Consider the following 18,302-nt stretch of genomic DNA (forward strand, 5'->3'; position numbering starts at 1 on the left):
CTTTAAACCATATGCCTGAACAATGACCTGGCGAATCCACTTAGAAATAGTTGAACTTCCCGCTGCCTGGCCTCTCTTAGGCCCTTCTGGCAGGACAAAAAAGCATCAGTGCTCTGAATTAGTGCTGACATTTTCAAATAGGCCTTGACTGCCCATGCTACGTCGAGTGAATGTAACAATTTTTCTTCTGTGGTCTGAGGATTCGGAAAAAAAGAGGACAGAGGGATGTCCTGGTTTAGATGGAAACTGGAACCCACCTTAGGCAAAAAGGCTGGATGGGGACGCAAGACCACTCTGTACTGGTGCAGAACTAAAAATGGCTCCTTGCAAGAAAGGGGCGCTAATTCTGGTACCCTTCTGGCCGATGTTACAGCGACCAAAAAAGCCAATCTGTTTTTTGCGAAGATGCCATCTTTTGGACTCGCACCGAGAGATGTAAGATTTCCAGACTCTATAGTAGATTTTTCTAGAGACGTGTTTGCTAGCGTTGATCATCGTAGGTAGAACTGGACTTAAAATCCCTCGATCCTTCAAGATTCTGTTCTCAACAACCAGACCGTGAAATTCAGCGACCGTAAAGCAGGATGGAATATGGGACCTTGGGAAATTAGATCTGGATGGCATGGAAGTGACCATGGCCCCCTACTTCCAATTTCACAATCTCTGCGTACCAAGGTCTCCTGGGCCAGGCTGAAGCCAACAGGATCACTGGTCTCCCCTCCACCTGTATTCTGTGCAGCAGCTGTGGCAGAAGTTGGACCGGAGGAAAGGCATAGATCAGGGAGAACTGGTCCCAAGGGATCGCTAACGCATCTATTCCGATAGCGATTGGATCCCTGGTTCTGGATACAAACTTGTCCAGCTTGTTGTTGAAAATGGATGCCATTAGATCTACGTTTGGGGTACCCAAACAATGGCAGGTCAGGATGCAGGGACCATTCCCCTGGAAACAACTGGTGGTGACTTAGAAAGTCTGCCTGCCAGTTGTCCAGCCCCAGGATGAACACTGCCGAAAGAAACAGGACGTGCTTCTCTGCCCATGCTAGAATGCAGTTCACCTCTTTCTAGGCTGCCTCACGCGTGGAGACCATCTTGCCCAGCAATCTCATGCACAGCCATATTGAGGGATATATCTTCCTCCTTATGATCCGGACCAGACCTCTTATGGCCTGGACTTTTGTTAGCACAGCAGAAATAAGACTAGGATCCTCTAATTCTGATGGCGGAGCACTTGTTCCCCTTCCAGCTGCGTGCCCCCCCTCCCCCCAAACTTCTTTTTCATTTTCATGGCTTACTTTAATAAGACCCAGATATGAGGTAAAATTATTTTTGCACTATCCTGTGTAGAAGCTATGATCCAGCCTTTCGCGGCTACTACAGTTACACCCCCCCCCCCCCCCCCCCTCTCCAGATGCTAGTGCCTGCAGCCATGTCCAAGTCCCATAGACTCGCGTACCCCAGTGAAACCTGCTCTGTGTCCCTTGCAGCATCAGCCAAGAGCACAGCTCGCCTGTTTTTCAAAAGCCGATACAGCGTGCCACATGAACGCTCGTGACGTCATACGCACGCTTCTGCCTTCCGTGCATGCCCGGAGGAGGCCTTTAGCACGTGCGCTCACTAGCCTCGCGATCCACCCAGCTTCTGTGGCAAAGCTCAGCTCTTCACTGTGGAACACAAAGACAAGGTGTCACCATACAAGGCATCTTCGCCTAGACACTACTGACCTAGTGAACAAACACGATACTGCAGGCAATGTAGAGGTAATAGTGCTCAATTATTTTCCCTGCAACCTCCTTTTTAAAAAAAGAGAGGGGAAATAGCTCACTTGTCCCACCGCAGAATCCTGAAATAGGACCCAATCAAGGTGGGCTCTGTCATCTCTGGACCTTTTAAGGACCAGGTCCCCCTTATTTTTTGGGGTCCACACCCTTGGACCCGTACAGCACCCTGCTGGAAAACTCCTTGGGTATAATGTCCAGAGTTCCAACTTCCAGGGTCCAGCGCCCAGTGGGTCGCATTAGAGGCAAAACCTTGTTCACAAGATCAAGGGATTTGGGTAACAAACACTTTAAAGTGTTTGTAAACCCACCTTAATTACTTTTACCTATAGGTGCTGTAAATATCTCCTAAACTTGCAGGAGATATTTACATTGAATGCAGCCTGCATGCGCTCGTCAGTGCCGTTTCTTCAGAGCCCTGTGCAGTGACTGGCGGCTCTTCAGTGCATGTGCAGGAGTGACGTCACGCGGCTCCGGCCAGTAATACAGCCGGAGTCCGCAGACCCGGAAGGAAGACGGACGAAGATGGATGCGGCCGGCAGTGGGGACATCGTGGGCTTCATTGCAGGTGAGTGTCACATAATGTGCTAGTATGCGATGCATACTAGCACATTATGCATTTACTTTGCAGGGGGGAAGAAAAAGGAAGAGTTTACTTCCTCTTTAAGGTAAAAAACAAAACACTTCCCACTCTGTAATCTACACACCCCCATCCCTAAACACTTACCTGACTTGTGTCATCGATCCAGCACTGTCCTAGCTGCAGCACCACTCTCCTATCTTCCTGGTCTCACAAGAGACACTGTGCCTATGGCACCAGCTGCTATCAGTCAAACGCCTGTGAGGAGGGAGTGGGGGCGTGGTTTACCAGTAACCTTGGTATATATAGATGCACACAGCCCGGCTCTGGAGCACACCTGTACAGGTGCCCTCTTGGTGCCCATTCTGCTGAGGGGGAACCCAGAGGAAGGAGGAGAGCAAATTGCCGATGGGGCACTGAAAAAGAGAAGGTAGGGGACCAATCTGTGCAAAGTCTTCGCATAGAGCAGGTAGGAGTTACACCCCAGTCAAGATTGTAAATTATTATACAGGATTGATATAGTGCCAACAGTTTGCTCAGCGCTTTACTAAATGAAGGCAGACGTTATAGTTACAATACAAAGCAAAACCAGAGGGCCCTGCTTGTTAGAGCTTACTATCTAAGAGGGCAGGTCAAGTGATACAGAAGGTAATAACTGTGGGGGGATAAGCTAATGGAGAAAGTTAAAAACACAGTGAGCTAGAAGCAGGATTGGCTTCTTTAAAGAAAAGGGTTTACAGGATTCGTCTAAAGATGGATAGATTAGGAGATAGGCAGATTTGGGGTAGGGAGTTCCAAAGGATGGGAGTCCTGGAGGTGAGTATAGGAGGGGGTGACTAGGGAGCTAGAGAGCAGGAGGTCTTGCGAAAAACGAAGAGAGCGGTTTGGATATTTTCAGACCAGGTTAGTGATGTAGCTAGGGGCAGAGTTGTGTATGGCATTTTTGCAAATAGAGCTGTAAAATTCTTGAAGGTAGCACAAGTTGGCTGCTTAGTACCTCCATTTTCTTTTTATCCAGGTGATTTGGTAGTGCAGCAATCTATTCCCCACTGTCTTTTGTCTGTAATCCAGTGACCTGAGAACCTTTTCTTGTTTTTTATTTCAAAGAGCTATTTCCAATTACACCCTTTGCAGATTCCTTGCTGTTTGTTCAACTAACAAAGGATTATCAAAATAAGAAAATAAAAAAAACTTACAGCCATCAAGTTGATTATTTTTTTTTTTTTTTAAGCAGTAGACACACATCTTTAAAAATACATATATAAAACTGCTGCAAATAAGCGAAGTTGACTGACCCTTTAACACTTGCCTGTGGCATTGTAGTATACACACGTTATCACATTGTCTTCTGCTTTGTTTCCACAGAACCAGTATACAGAACTGGAGGCACTTTAACCATTCATGCTATCAGTCGCTACAGTCCTGATGTGCTGAAGAACCACTCAGGTTTGGTGTTACCGCTGGCATTTCTTGCTATGCATGAGGTGTCAGATGAAGAAAAAGGAGAAAAAGATGATGCAAACCTTTGGAGAGAAGTGTGGCAAGAGAATGTGCCGGGTAAGTTCACTATTTCCAAAACAGTGAACTATCCAGAATGCAAGTGTCTGTGTATGCCTCAATAGAGCTAGTAGATCAATATCACTCAAAATGTTGGCCGAAGCAGGCAATGCTTCATGAATTGGTCACAGTTGGGTGCTTCCTATATTAAAAAAAAAAAGCCACAGCTCATTTCATGCAATGTTATGGGGGGGGGGGGGGGGGGTACAGTAATCTTTCCTTTTGCTATGTGTGGCATGAATTAATAAATGCTTCCCTAAGAAGAGGGAGGAATACCATTGTATGCTTGTGCCCCATGGTCCTGTCGAACAAAATGTAATTTTATGTCACAGCATTTACAATGTTCAACTGGCATACAAAGTAAAATTATAAAAATAGAATAGTTGTTTAACCACTTAAGCCACAGAAGATTTTACCCCCTTCCTGACCAGGGGGTATTTTGCGATTGGCACTGCGTAATTTTAACGGACAATTGCGCGGTCGTGCGATGCTGTACCTAAACGAATTTGATGTCCTTTTTTTCCCCACAAACAGAGCTTTCTTTTGGTGGTATTTGATTGCCTGTGCGATTTTTTGATCATGTGCTATAAACAAAAAAAGATCGTCAATTTTGCAAAAATAACAATATTTTCTCTAGCGCTCATTGACAGACGTAGTCCTCGGTGATACACCACCTTCGGGTTATGTTGCCTCCACAGGAGCAGGACTAGACAGGAAATTAAAAAGCTCTGGCCACACCCTAGGGGCAGTCCCAGAGGGTATATCCTCTCTCTCTCTCTGCCTCAGCAAATCAGTTATTTTCTGTCTAGTTAGGAGTAAGGACCTAGATACCTTGCTGGGATCTTAGGTCCTGGCAAGAATTTTTCCTTAAAGGATTTTTTAGACAGCTTTTTTTCTCCAGTGTTCCTGTGAGATCTTCAAGCAAGAAAGCTGAACTGGGCGACGGGCTGGATGTTGAGATCCGGTGGTCACCCCAGTTCAGCCTACGAGCGCGTGCAGGCCATAGCTCCACGCTGGGTCGGCCGCGACAAAGTCCCATTAAAGGACTGTCCACGCGAGTTAAACGTCTCGCTGAAACGCCAAAGACCATGAGTCACGGCGTCCGTATCGGTCGACAGCCCTCCCGCCCCGGTGGAGAGGGGTACTGTCAGGAGTTGGTGCCCGCCTGGTTCCGGTATGGTGAGTAGTATGTTCCCCCTTTTCCCCTGACGGGTCTTGTGGTGAACGCGGGCCCCTCTCTGTATGGTAAGATAGAGTCCCTCTCTATCCTATAACATGACACAGATCCTCCTACTTTGAGTGTGATTTTATGTGCAAAAAGCCAGGAGGCTTGGTGTGGGAGCTAACAATCTAATTGTATACATGTTAAAAAGATGTAATCTGTGGCATTCTGGGAATCTTACGGTGTTAAGAATAAGCTACCTACCAGTCAGAAGCCACGGACATGTAGACTGCCTTCCTAATCAGATCTCCAGCTATTAGCAGGCCTCCCGAATGGCCATACGGTCCGCCAGGGCCGGTACCGCCAACCACGCCATATCCCCATGCAGAGAGAGTGTTGTGTGCCCTGCAGCACACCGCTATTCAGTACAGGCCGCCGCCATTTTTTTTGCTGGATCGCACGAGCCGCCATTTTGGCGTAGCCTCGTGTCTCCAGCATGGGGGCGGCCATGTTTGAGGTGATCCAAACACCTCGTGGAGCTTGGGGGAGGCGCCGGAAGGCGTGCAGAGGGGCGGAGCCGCCTCCTTTCTTCCTGGGCAGCCAGCCAAAAGACTTCCTGTTTGTCAAGACAGCGCTGTAACCTGTTGCAGTTAAACTCTGAGCATCAAGTGGTGAGCCTGGGGGTCTATCTCTCTCTCTCTCGATCGATAGGGATCCCTAGCAGGTAACACTAAGGCGCTTTTGTGGCGCTGGGGGTCTGAAAAAAAAAAAAAAAGTTTTTTATTTTTGAATTATATTATCCAGGAAGTGACTGGAATTATCATGGACCCTGCCACACATATTCCCCCACCTGTTTCCCTCGAGGGGGCCACGGGACCCGCCGGTGCACAGAGTATAGAGTCATTTACAGCAATTTTGGAGTCTATGGTGGCTCGGGTGGAGGCGGCCTGTCAGGGACGGGGGTCAAGGAAGCGACCCCCGCCTACCCCTATACTATCTGACACCTCTGACTCTGATTCAGAGATGGTCACTGCAGTTGCAGGTTCCTCTGCAAGGGCTGTTATCCCAGGTAAAGCCCCCTCAGACAGTGAGGAGGACGCTTCTTCTCCTGCTATAATTCAGGAAGAAGCATTGGTGGACGCACTAGTTGTGGCAGTGCAGGAAACCTTAAAACTTGAGGCTTTACCGGCAGAGGCAACTGAAACAGAGATTCCCTTTGGTACTAATAAGCCCATCAAAACGGTGAAGGTTTTTCCTGTACCTAAATGTTTCGGTAATCAGATTAAAGGAGAATGGGAGCATTCTAAACGTACCTTTACTATTTCCAAGCGTATTGCTAGACGCTATCCGTTTGAGGAATCCATCATTAAGAGATGGACGGTACCACCAGTGGTGGATCCACCTATTTCCAGGCTGAATAAAGCCACGGTTATCCCAGTGGAGGACACTTCGTCCTTTAAGGATCCGGTGGATCGAAAGATGGAAGCAGAGTCCCGCACCATCTTCTCTCTGATAGGGTCAGCATTTAGACCAGTAATTGTTATTGGTCTAGTTTCCCAGACACTTACGGAATGGGCGAAAATGGTACGCCAAGATCTTAGGGGAAAAGATATTCCCCAGGAGACATCTGATTTGATGGAACAGATTATACAAGGGCTACAGTTTATCTGTGACGCAGCCTTGGACACTACTCCCTTATTAGGGCATGCATCTAAGTCAGCGGTGATCCTCAGACGTGTGCTGTGGTTAAAATGCTGGTCAGCTGACCTAGGTTCCAAAAAGACCTTGACTAATCTCCCTTTTCAGGGGAATCGTCTATTTGGGGCCAACCTAGATGAAATCATTAAGGATGCCACTGGGGGCAAGAGCACTTTTTTGCCACAGGCTGCTAAAGCTAAGGGACCTCGCAACAAGCGAGGACCTTTCTTTACCGCCCATAAAGGGCGCCCGGCTGGTACTAGCGGGAAAGGCAAGACTCCTCCAGGAGGGTTCAAGAAGGGCTGGTCGGACAAGCAAAGGTCCAACCCAGCCAAACCCGAAGCAAAGGAGTACACAGCCTGAAGGTGCGCCCCCACCCGGTTTCAGGGTCGGGGGACGTTTTCACCGGTATTCAGGACATTAGATCGAGCATCAACCACTACTACCGGTGCGATTCTTCCCTTCCAACATTTAAGTACTACAGGAAGCGGTAGTTACCGTTCCCTGAATAGATCTTTTCTTTTACCTTTTCCTAAGATTAGTCCCGATACCTCACAGGAATCGGATCTGGTTGACCAGATAGGCCAAGTAGCCTCTAGTCGGGTGACTTCAGTCCCTGAGGTTCAACCAGAAAAGATCACCTTTTCTCTATCGCTCATTGACAGACGTAGTCTTCTTGATTCTCAAGAGCTGGGTTATGTTGTCTCCGCAGGAGTAGGACTAGGCAGAATGACAAAACGTTCTGGCTCCACCCTAGGGGGCAGTCCCTGAGGGTATATCCTCCCTCTCTCTGCTACAGGGAATCAGTTTTTTTCTGTCTAGTCAGGAGTAAGGACCTAAGTTCCTTGCTGGGATCTTTTGGTCCTGGCAAGACTTTTTTTCTTTAAGAAAAAGACATTTTTTAGGTAGTTTTCTCCAGTGTTTTTTTCCTGTGAGATCTTCAAGCAAAAATGCCGGACTGGGCGACACTTGTGGTCACCCCAGCCGGCCTACGAGCGCGTGCAGACCAGGCATTGCGCTTGGTCGGCCGCGACGTATTCAAGTAAGTATGCGGGGCCGGGCGACGGGCTGGATGTGAGATCCAGTGGTCACCCCGGTTTCTGCCTAAAAGCGCGTGCAGACCAGTGCGCTGAGTCGGCCGCGACGGAGTCCCAGTAAAGGGACTGACTTTGCGAGTCAAAAGCTCGCTTGGACGCCAGGACCAGAGAGTCGAGGCGTCCACAAACCCCCACCTCGGTGGAGAGGGTATTATGAAGAGAGGGTGCCTGTCGGTTCGGTATGGTGAGTAAAACGTTCCCTTTTTTCCTCATTTATGAGGCAGTATATATTATGGGCCCCTCCATATATGGTCAGTATGTATCTGACGCTTACAAGTCCCCCTTGTAATACAGCATGTGTTTGTGGGAAGTGGACTTGGTTCAAGAGCTAACACTCTACCCAGCAGACTGTAACATTACAGCAAACATAGGAGGTATAATCCTACCTTATGTGCAGTGTATCTCTGTAGATCCATATGTCACCTCTCAGCAGAGTGCAGGTGGATGTGCTGGGAAGACGATATCGGCGGTCCGCCGCCATTTTGCCGTAGACCGAATGCATGTATGTCCTCAGGTCACGCCGGCCGCCATGTTTTTGGAGTCTTATGTCTCTTCTATGGGGGCGGCCATGTTTTGTGAGCCCAGCTTCCTCGTGGAGGGCTGGGAACGCCGGAAGGCGTACACAGGGGGCGGAGCCACGCCTTCTGCCCGGGAAAAAGCAAACAGCTCCTTCCAGTCTGTGTAAGACAGACGCTGGCTGCAGTTTGTTGGAAACTGCACTGCATCGGTTGGTGAGCCTTGGGGGTCCCTCTCTCTCTCTCTGGGATCGAGAAGCAGGTACTCTGAGGGGCGCTATTGCGCTAGGGGGAGACACACAAAAAAAAAAAAAAGTTTTTTTGTTTATTGCTGGCAAAAGTGTCCTGTATTAACATGGACCCTGCCACTCATGTATCTCCTCCGGATCCCCTCGAGGGGTCTGCGGGATCCTCCAGCACCCCATTGACAATTGAATCTTTGTCAGCCATTATGGAAACTTTTGTGTCCCAGGTGGAAGTGGCTTGTCAGGGACAGGGCGCAAGAAAGCGACCCCCGCCTAACCCCTTATTATCTGAAACCTCGGATTCAGACTCTGAGCCTATTTCTGCAGTTGCAGGTACTTCATCTGGTATTGGTAATCGGGTCCTGTCTCTTCAGACAGTGAGGAGGATGTTTCGGCATCTGCCATAGCCCGAGAGGAAGCGTTGGTAAACGCACTCATTGTATCTGTTCAAGAGACTTTAAGGTTACAGGGTATTCCATCAGAAATAGCTGAAACTGAGATCCCTTTTGGGACTAAAAAACGCATCAAAGTGGCAAAGGTTTTTCCATTGACCAAATGTTTTGGCAATCCAATCGATGAAGAATGGCGTCTGCCAAAACGCACTAATATTTCCAAACGCATTGACAGGCGTTATCCGTTTGAGGAAACCCTTATTAAGAAATGGACAGAACCACCTGTGGTGGATTCACCAATTGCTAGATTGAATAAAGCCACGGTTATTCCTTTAGAAGACGCTCCGTCTTTTAAAGATCCAGTGGATCGCAAGATAGAAGCTATGTCTCGCACCATGTTTTCCTTGATTGGATCAGCTTTCAGGCCAATAATTGCTATTGGTCTGGTTTCGCAGGCTGTAACTGAATGGACCAAGTGGTTACGCCGGGACTTAGAAGAAGTCCCTCAGGCGGTATCAGATTTGTTGGAACAAATGATACAGGGGTTACAGTTTGTATGTGATGCGGCATTAGACGCCACTCCATTAATGGCGCGAGCATCAGTCTCAGCAGTGGTTCTCAGGCGTACACTGTGGCTAAAAGGTTGGATAGCCGACCAAGGTTCCAAAAAAGCATTGGCTAATATCCCCTTTTCAGGAGAACGTCTATTTGGAGCCAACTTAGATGAGATCATTAAGGATCTCACCGGTGGAAAAAGCACCTTTTTACCGCAAAATTTTAAAGGTAGAGGAACTCGTCAAAGACGAGGGCCTTCTTTTTCTGCTCACAAGAGGTTTTTTCGTCCAGCGGGTGAAAAAACTAAGTCCTCCAAGGTTCCTACAGGAGGCGTCAGGGGTCGTTGGTCGGGCAAGCAAAAGCCCGCCCCCTCCAGACCTGAAGATAAACCATCCAAAGCCTGAAGGTGCGCCCCCACCCATAACTGGGGTGGGGGGACGTCTTCGCCGGTTCCCGGATCCATGGCTTTCCAGAATCCCGGACAAATGGGTTTGCGAAGTCATAAAGTCAGGGTACAAGATCGAGTTTCGATCTCTCCCACCGGCGCGATTCTTCCCTTCCAATATCCGACTATCTCCGGATCGTCTAGAAGATCTGCGGAGAGCAGTCACAGATCTACTACAACAAGGAGTGGTAGTCCACGTTCCTTGGACAGAACGGTTTCAAGGGTTTTATTCAAACCTGTTTACAATACCCAGGAAAGAGGGCAAAGTGCGTCCAATTCTGGACTTAAGAGCACTCAATTCTTTCGTCAACATAAGAAGATTCAGAATGGAGTCCATTCGCACGGTAGCAGCCTTCCTGCATCCAGGGGATGTCCTAGCGTCCATAGACATCAAGGACGCCTATCTTCACATTCCCATTTTCGCAGGACATCAGCGTTTTCTACGCTTTTCCGTAGAGGAGAACCACTATCAGTTTGTGGCGTTACCTTTTGGTCTCGCCACGGCTCCGCGGGTCTTCACAAAAGTGTTGGCCCCTATGTTGGCACTTCTGCGCCAAAGAGGTATATCGATTCTAGGTTACCTAGACGATCTTCTGCTTCATGCAGAGTCTCCTCAGATCTTGCTACAAAACATAGAAATTACTATGATTTCTTTACAGGAATTCGGGTGGCTGGTGAACCAGCAAGAGTCTTTTCTGGTTCCCACCCAGAGGCTCGAATATCTGGGTCTAATTCTAGACACAGTCAGGACAAGAGTGTTTCTTTCGGTAGGGAAACTTCGAAAGATTCAATCAGCAGTCCAGTTGTTACTGTCCAACGGCTGGTCTTCCCTTCGGACTTGCATGAGGGTTCTGGGGTTGATGGTGGCTTCATTCGAAGCAGTCCCATTTGCCCAGTCCCATACCCGAATTCTTCAGCAAGAGATTCTCCTCAGATGGAATAGGAATCCGGAATCCCTGGACAATCAGATACGATTGAGCAAACAGACCAGAGAGTCTCTGGTTTGGTGGCTTCGGTCTCCAATGCTCAGCCAGGGAAAGTCATTTCTGCCAATATATTGGACGATAGTGACCACGGATGCCAGTCTATCCGGATGGGGAGGAATTCTCGGTCAATTATCTGCCCAGGGACTTTGGTCCCCGGAAGAATCCAGATTACCGATAAATGTATTGGAACTGAGAGCGATCAGACTTTGTCTGATTCACTGGACCGAGCAGCTCCAGGGCAGCCCGGTTCGGATTCAGTCGGACAATGCCACGGCCGTGGCTTATGTCAATCACCAGGGGGGCACCAAGAGTGTCCGAGCGGCCAAAGAAGTGGCTTGCATTCTTCGCTGGGCGGAACGATTTGTTCCAGCAATCTCTGCGGTGTTCATTCCGGGGGTGGAGAATTGGCAGGCAGATTATCTCAGCCGTCAGACCCTGGATCAGGGGGAATGGTCCCTCCATCCAGACGTTTTCCACCAGTTGTGCCTACGGTGGGGCACCCCGGATGTGGATCTGTTGGCATCACGATTCAACAGGAAAGTTCAGAGATTCGTGGCTCGCTCCCGCGATCCTCTAGCAGAAACCGCAGACGCACTGATCGCCCCATGGGGGCAATACCAGCTAATATATGCCTTCCCTCCTCTCGCGTTACTGCCAAGACTTCTTCGCAGGGTAGAGGAGGAAGGAATCCCAGTAATCCTGGTAGCTCCGGACTGACCTCGTCGAGCTTGGTACGCCGACATGGTCAGACTGGTGGCGGACGTCCCGTGGAGACTTCCTCTCAGAGAGGATCTACTGTCTCAGGGACCGATCTTCCATCCTGCTTTACGATCGCTGGCTTTAACGGCCTGGCTATTGAGACCCAGGTGCTGAAGGACAAAGGTTTGTCAGCTTCAGTTATTCCTACTCTAGTTGAAGCAAGGAAAGCGACTTCCAGAAAGATTTATCATCGCACATGGAAGTCCTACATTGCATGGTGTGAACCTTTGGGGTTCCGTCCTCGGTCTTATTCGATTAGTCGAATATTGGCTTTTCTGCAACAAGGGGTTGAGCAGAAACTGGCCTTGAGTACTATCAAGGGTCAGGTCTCAGCATTAGCCATCTTCTTTCAGAAGCCTTTGGCTACTCATTCCTTGGTGCGGAATTTCATCCAGGGGGTGCGACATCTGGCTCCGCCAGTGCACGCGCCGTTACCCCCCTGGGATCTTAATTTAGTGTTGTCGGTTCTTCAGAAACCTCCCTTTGAAGATATTAGGGAGATTCCTCTACCCACGTTGTCCCAGAAGGTGGCCTTCTTGGTGGCTATTACTTCTGCACGCAGGGTGTCAGAACTGGCCGCATTATCTTGTCGTTCACCATATCTGGTGGTTCATAGAGATAAGGTGGTTCTTCGTCCGAATCCATCCTTCCTACCAAAAGTAGTTTCAGAATTTCATCTGAATGAAGAAATTGTATTACCTTCCCTGTGTCCTAAGCCCAGTCATCCTCGGGAATTTGCTTTGCACTCCTTGGATGTGGTCCGGGCGATCAGGGTATACTTGAAAACGACAGACTCGTTTCGCAAGACGGATTCACTTTTTGTGATCCCAGATGGACCCAAAAAGGGGTTGCCTGCATCTGCCGCGACCATTTCCAGATGGATCAGACAGACGGTAGTGCAGGCTTATTCTATTAAGGGTCGGGAGCCCCCGTTCCCTGTTAAGGCGCACTCCACTCGGGCACTTAGTGCGTCATGGGCCTTTCGCCATCAGGCGTCAGTGGTCCAGGTGTGCAAGGCGGCTACCTGGTCGTCGGTGCATACCTTCTCTAAACATTATAAAGTTGATGTAATGGCATCGTCTGATGCCTCATTTGGCCGCAAGGTTTTTGCAGGCCGCAATTTGAGGAGACCAGTGGTCTACCTCGAGGGTTTTTTCCGTTGGAAAATTTTTCTTTAGTCTCATTCTTTGTTTATAATGAGCCTTTAAAACTTCTAGTTTGGCACCGGTTGGGCCTACTAGATTGGATTTGATTTTGTCAATCCCACCCCTCATTTGTGGCACTGCTTCTGGATGTCCCAGCTCTTGAGAATCAAGAAGACTACGTCTGTCAATGAGCGATAGAGAAAAATGGATTTTTGTAAGAACTTACCGTAAAATCCTTTTCTCTTAAGCTCATTGACAGACGTAGTACCCGCCCCTCTATCATTGAGTTGGGTTGGGTTAATTTCTCTGTACTGCTTTAAACAGAACTGATTCCCTGTAGCAGAGAGAGGGAGGATATACCCTCAGGGACTGCCCCCTAGGGTGGAGCCAGAACGTTTTGTCATTCTGCCTAGTCCTACTCCTGCGGAGACAACATAACCCAGCTCTTGAGAATCAAGAAGACTACGTCTGTCAATGAGCTTAAGAGAAAAGGATTTTACGGTAAGTTCTTACAAAAATCCATTTTCCTGATAACTATCAGGTATCTGATAAATGTGTGGGAACAGAAAACGACCAGAATTTCTCGGATGGTCGGGGCCAGATACCTCTAGGGACGCCTGGTTCAGATTCTATCAGCGCCAGTGGTCCTAGAAATTCTAGGCTGGCCTCCTCAAGCCGGCCTGGCCGACTTGGACATGTTAGTCGTAGACGTTCCGTGGGAACTTCGTCTCAGGGAGTGTCTGTGGTCTCAAGGACCAATTTACCATCATGCTTTACAGTCGCTGGGTTTAATGGCCTGGCCATTGAGACCCAAGTACTGAAGGACAGAGGTTTGTCTACTTCAGTCATTCCTACCCTTATTAAAGCAAGGAAAGCGACTTCCAGCAAAGTCTATTATCACACATGGAAGACTTATATTGCGTGGTGCGAATCTTTAGGATTTCCTCCACGTACCTATTCGGTGACTCGAATATTGGCCTTTTTGCAACAAGGGGTTGAGCAGAAGCTAGCCTTGAGCACCATCAAGGGTCAAGTTTCAGCATTAGCAATCTTCTTTCAGAAGCCTTTAGCTACCAAATCCTTGGTGCGGAATTTCATCCAGGGGGTGCGGCACCTGGCTCCTCCAGTCCACGCGCCCTTACCGCCCTGGGATCTTAATTTGGTTTTGTCGGTTCTACAGAAACCTCCCTTTGAAAACATCAGGGAGATTCCCTTGCTTACTTTATCCCAGAAGGTGGCCTTCTTGGTGGCTATTACTTCTGCTCGCAGGGTGTCAGAACTGGCTGCATTATCATGCCAGTCCCCATACCTAGTGATTCATAGGGATAAGGTAGTACTTCATCCTAAGCCATCTTTTCTTCCCAAGGTGGTTTCAGATTTTCATCTGAATGAAGATATTGTACTACCTTCCTTGTGTCCTCAGCCCAAGCATCATCGGGAACATGCGTTGCATTCCTTAGATGTGGTTCGGGCAATCAGGGTATACCTGAAAGCTACGGAATCTTTCCGTAAGACTGATTCACTTTTTGTGATCACGGATGGCCCCAGAAAGGGTTTGCCTGCATCTGCCGCGACCATTGCCAAATGGATTAGACAAACGGTGGTACAGGCTTATTCTATTAAGGGTCAGAGTCCTCCGTTCCCTGTTAGGGCGCACTCCACTCGAGCGCTCAGTACTTCCTGGGCCTTTCGCCATCAGGCGTCAGTGGTCCAGGTATGTAAGGCGGCCACCTGGTCGTCGGTACATACCTTTACAAAATTCTATAAAATTGATGTGACGGCATCGGCGGATGCCTCATTTGGCCGCAAGGTTTTGCAGGCCGCAATTTGAGGAGACCGGTGGTCTACCTCGAGGGTTTTTTTCTGTTTGAAAAAAAAAAAAAAATTTTTTCTCTTTTTTTGTTGAGTCTCATCATTAAGGATGAGCATTGTAAACTTCTAGTTGGCACCGGTTGGGCCTTCTAGATTGGGATTTGATTTCATTTTCCCACCCCTCAGTTGTGATACTGCTCTGGGACGTCCCGAAGGTGGTGTATCACCGAGGACTACGTCTGTCAATGAGCGCTAGAGAAAAATGGATTTTTGTAAAATCTTACCGTAAAATCCTTTTCTCTTAGCTCATTGACAGACGTAGTCCCCGCCCCTCTGTTTTTTGAGTTGGGTTAAAATCTCTAAAGACTGCTTTTTCACATAACTGATTTGCTGAGGCAGAGAGAGAGAGGATATACCCTCTGGGACTGCCCCTAGGGTGTGGCCAGAGCTTTTTAATTTCCTGTCTAGTCCTGCTCCTGTGGAGGCAACATAACCCGAAGGTGGTGTATCACCGAGGACTACGTCTGTCAATGAGCTAAGAGAAAAGGATTTTACGGTAAGATTTTACAAAAATCCATTTTTTCACATTTTTTTTATATGAAATTCCCAAAAAAAATGTAAAGATCTAAATTTTTTAACATTTACGGCCAATTTGTTTTATGCTACATATGTTTGGTAAAAAAAATCTCAAAAAGCCTATTTTGACTGGTTTGCACAAAAGTTATCGCGTTTACTAACAAAGGGAAAGATTTTTGTCATTTCTGTTGTTTTTTTTTTTAACGCGTAATGGCGGCAATCTGCGATTCTTTTTTTTTTTTTTTGCGGTACTGCGACATTGGGGCGGACAGATCGGACCCTTGACTGACATTTTTGACACTTTTGGGGTTACCAGTGACATTACTGCAGTAATCAGTGCTATACATATGCACTGTTACTGTAAAATGACACTGGTAGTGAAGGGGTTAACTTTATTTGAGAGGGAGGGGCTGTGTGTGTCCCTAGGGGCGTGATTCTAACTGTGATTGGCTGTGGCTTGAGGTGTAGGAACAATGATCAACGGTCCTACATAGTAGAACCGTATGATCAGTGTTTCTACACGGGAGAATGACAGGCGGCTTGTTTACACTAGCTGCCTGCCTTTCTCCCGCTGTCACGGACGATCGTGAGTGAGCGGCGAACATCGGGTCCGCCGCTCACACGCGCGGGGGGGGGGGTCTGTGACCGCGCGGGGGGTCCGTGACCGCGCGCTCGCTCCCCAGAGCCTCATGGGCTAGTGACGTACCGGTACGTCACTTTGCCTGTGAGGGGCTGACCGCCGCAGTATATGTACTTGCGGCGGTCGGCAAGTGGTTAAAGCTACAGCTTTCACGTATGTAGTTCATATCAGCATTATAAAATGGTACTTGCTTGGAAATGTTTTAAGTCTGCTATGTCATTTTTTTACATTATCCATCTAGCATATTAACAGTTGGCTAACTTTTGTTTTCTGCTGCCTACAGGAAGTATCAGTGGTGGTATTCGTTTGTACATGAAGGAGCTTATTGACATTACCCAAAAAGCTTTGCAGTCTCCATCTTGGAAAATGAAAGCACAGGGTGCCGCTGCCATAGCTTCCATAGCCAAACAGCAGACTGGTTCCTTGGTTCCTCCACACTTGGGAATGGTTCTCAACACACTTCTGCAGGGTCTGCCAGGAAGAACGTGGGCTGGCAAGGTCGGAATCTAGCTTTCTAAATGTTTGTTTTTTTATGTATTGCCATATCTCTGAAGACATATTTGAGGATGAATCTTGTATCCTCAGAATGCAGTGCTGCATAATTGTCATGCAGGCAGTAGGCAGCTCTAATCTTACAGCTTCCTCACATTCATGTTCCACTGCCCTTGGTCTGAGAGTTACCTGTTTTTTTTTTTTTTAGCTGTTTCAGGAGAATTACGCATCAAGGGGTTCATCCTCCTCAAGGTATCCCCTTTACTACAATCTCTTCTCAGACTACTTCAGATATTTTTTTCTGTTCAAGTTTCTTTTACATTTTTTTTTTTTTTTTAATCTTCAAGAAACGAAACCGGTTACATTGAGGTGGATCAAGTTTCTAATCAGACTGTGTCTGTCCATGAAAAAACGTAATTCCCATCTGGTGGATTGGCAAAAATATATTTTTTCTGGTTCTGGACATGCTACAGAGCTGAAACTTTAAAGGTACACTTTTAGGGCCCTTTCACACGGGTGCTCCGTATGTCCGCAAATCATCCTATTTTTTTGCGGATGATTTGCGGACATAATGTAAGTCTATGGCATTGCGGATGTCAGCGGAATACCATCCGCTGACATCCGATTTTCCTCCTGTCAGTTCTGTTCTGTTTTTTGGAACAGAAAAAATCCTATTTCTCTGTCGCTCATTGACAGACGTAGTCTTCTTGATTCACAAGAACTGGGTTATGTTGTCTCCGCAGGAGCAGGACTAGGCAGAAAGAAAAAACGTTCTGGCTCCACCTTAGGGGCAGTCCCTGAGGGTATATCCTCCCTCTCTCTGCTACAAGGCATCAGTTTTTTTCTGTCTAGTCAGGAGTAAGGACCTAAGTTCCTTGCTGGGATCTTTTTGGTCCTGGCAAGATTTTTTCTTTGGAAAAAATATTTTTTAGGTAGTTTTTCTCCAGTGTTTTTTTCCTGTGAGATCTTCAAGCAAAAACGCCAGACTGGGCGACACTAGTGGTCACCCCAGCCGGCCTACGAGCGCGCGCAGACCATTGCATTGCGCTTGGTCGGCCGCGACACATTCAAGTAAGTATGCGGGGCCGGGCGACGGGCTGGATGTTGAGATCCAGTGGTCACCCCGGTTCTGCCTACGAGCGCGTGCAGACCAGAGCTCCGCGCTGGGTCGGCCGCGACGGAGTCCCATTGGAGGGACTGACCTTGTGAGTTAAAAGTCTCGCTTGGACGCCAGGAACCAGAGAGTCGAGGCGTCCGGAGTGGTCCACAACCCCCCACCCCGGTGGAGAGGGTATTGTGAAGAGAGGGTGCCTGTCGGTTCGGTATGGTGAGTAAACGTTCCCTTTTTTCCTCGTTATGAGGCAGTATGAATTATGGGCCCCTCCATACATGGTCAGTATATATCTGACACTAAAAGTCCCCCTTGTAAATACAGCATGTGTTTGGTGGGAAGCGGACTTGGTTTGAGAGCTAACACTCTACCCAGCAGACTGTAGTATTACAGCAGACATAGGAGGTATAATCCTACCTTAATTGTAGTGTACCTCCTGCAGATCGATAAACCGCCACTTAGCAGAGATGCAGGTGGATGTGCTGGGAAAAACGATTTCGGCGGTCCGCCGCCATTTTGCCGTAGACCGGGTGCATGTATGTCCTCAGGTCACGCCGGCCACCATGTTTTTGGAGTCTATTGTCTCCTATATGGGGACGGCCATGTTTGATGAGCCCAGCTACCTCGTGGAGAGCTGGGAACGCCGGAAGGCGTACACAGGGGGCGGAGCCACGTCCTTCTACCCGGGAAAACGAACACAGCTCTTTCCAGTCTGTAAAAGACAGACGCTGACTGCAGTTGGTTGGAAACTTCTCTG

At 48.2% G+C, this 18,302-nt stretch overlaps 1 protein-coding gene across 2 annotated transcripts in view; it reads left to right on the forward strand.

The window, feature by feature from the left end:
• Positions 1-18,302, forward strand: part of ECPAS (Ecm29 proteasome adaptor and scaffold) — a 230,229-nt gene that overhangs the window by 194,162 nt on the left and 17,765 nt on the right. For both annotated transcript variants that reach the window (XM_082267213.1, XM_082267214.1), the window contains 2 exons: positions 3,724-3,915; positions 16,226-16,440. In XM_082267213.1, coding sequence (XP_082123339.1) covers positions 3,724-3,915; positions 16,226-16,440 — 407 coding nt within the window. The remainder of the gene's footprint in view (positions 1-3,723; positions 3,916-16,225; positions 16,441-18,302) is intronic.

This window comes from Pelophylax lessonae (genome assembly GCF_965119305.1).
Source record: "Pelophylax lessonae genome assembly, chromosome: 1".
NCBI classification, from domain to species: domain Eukaryota; kingdom Metazoa; phylum Chordata; class Amphibia; order Anura; family Ranidae; genus Pelophylax; species Pelophylax lessonae.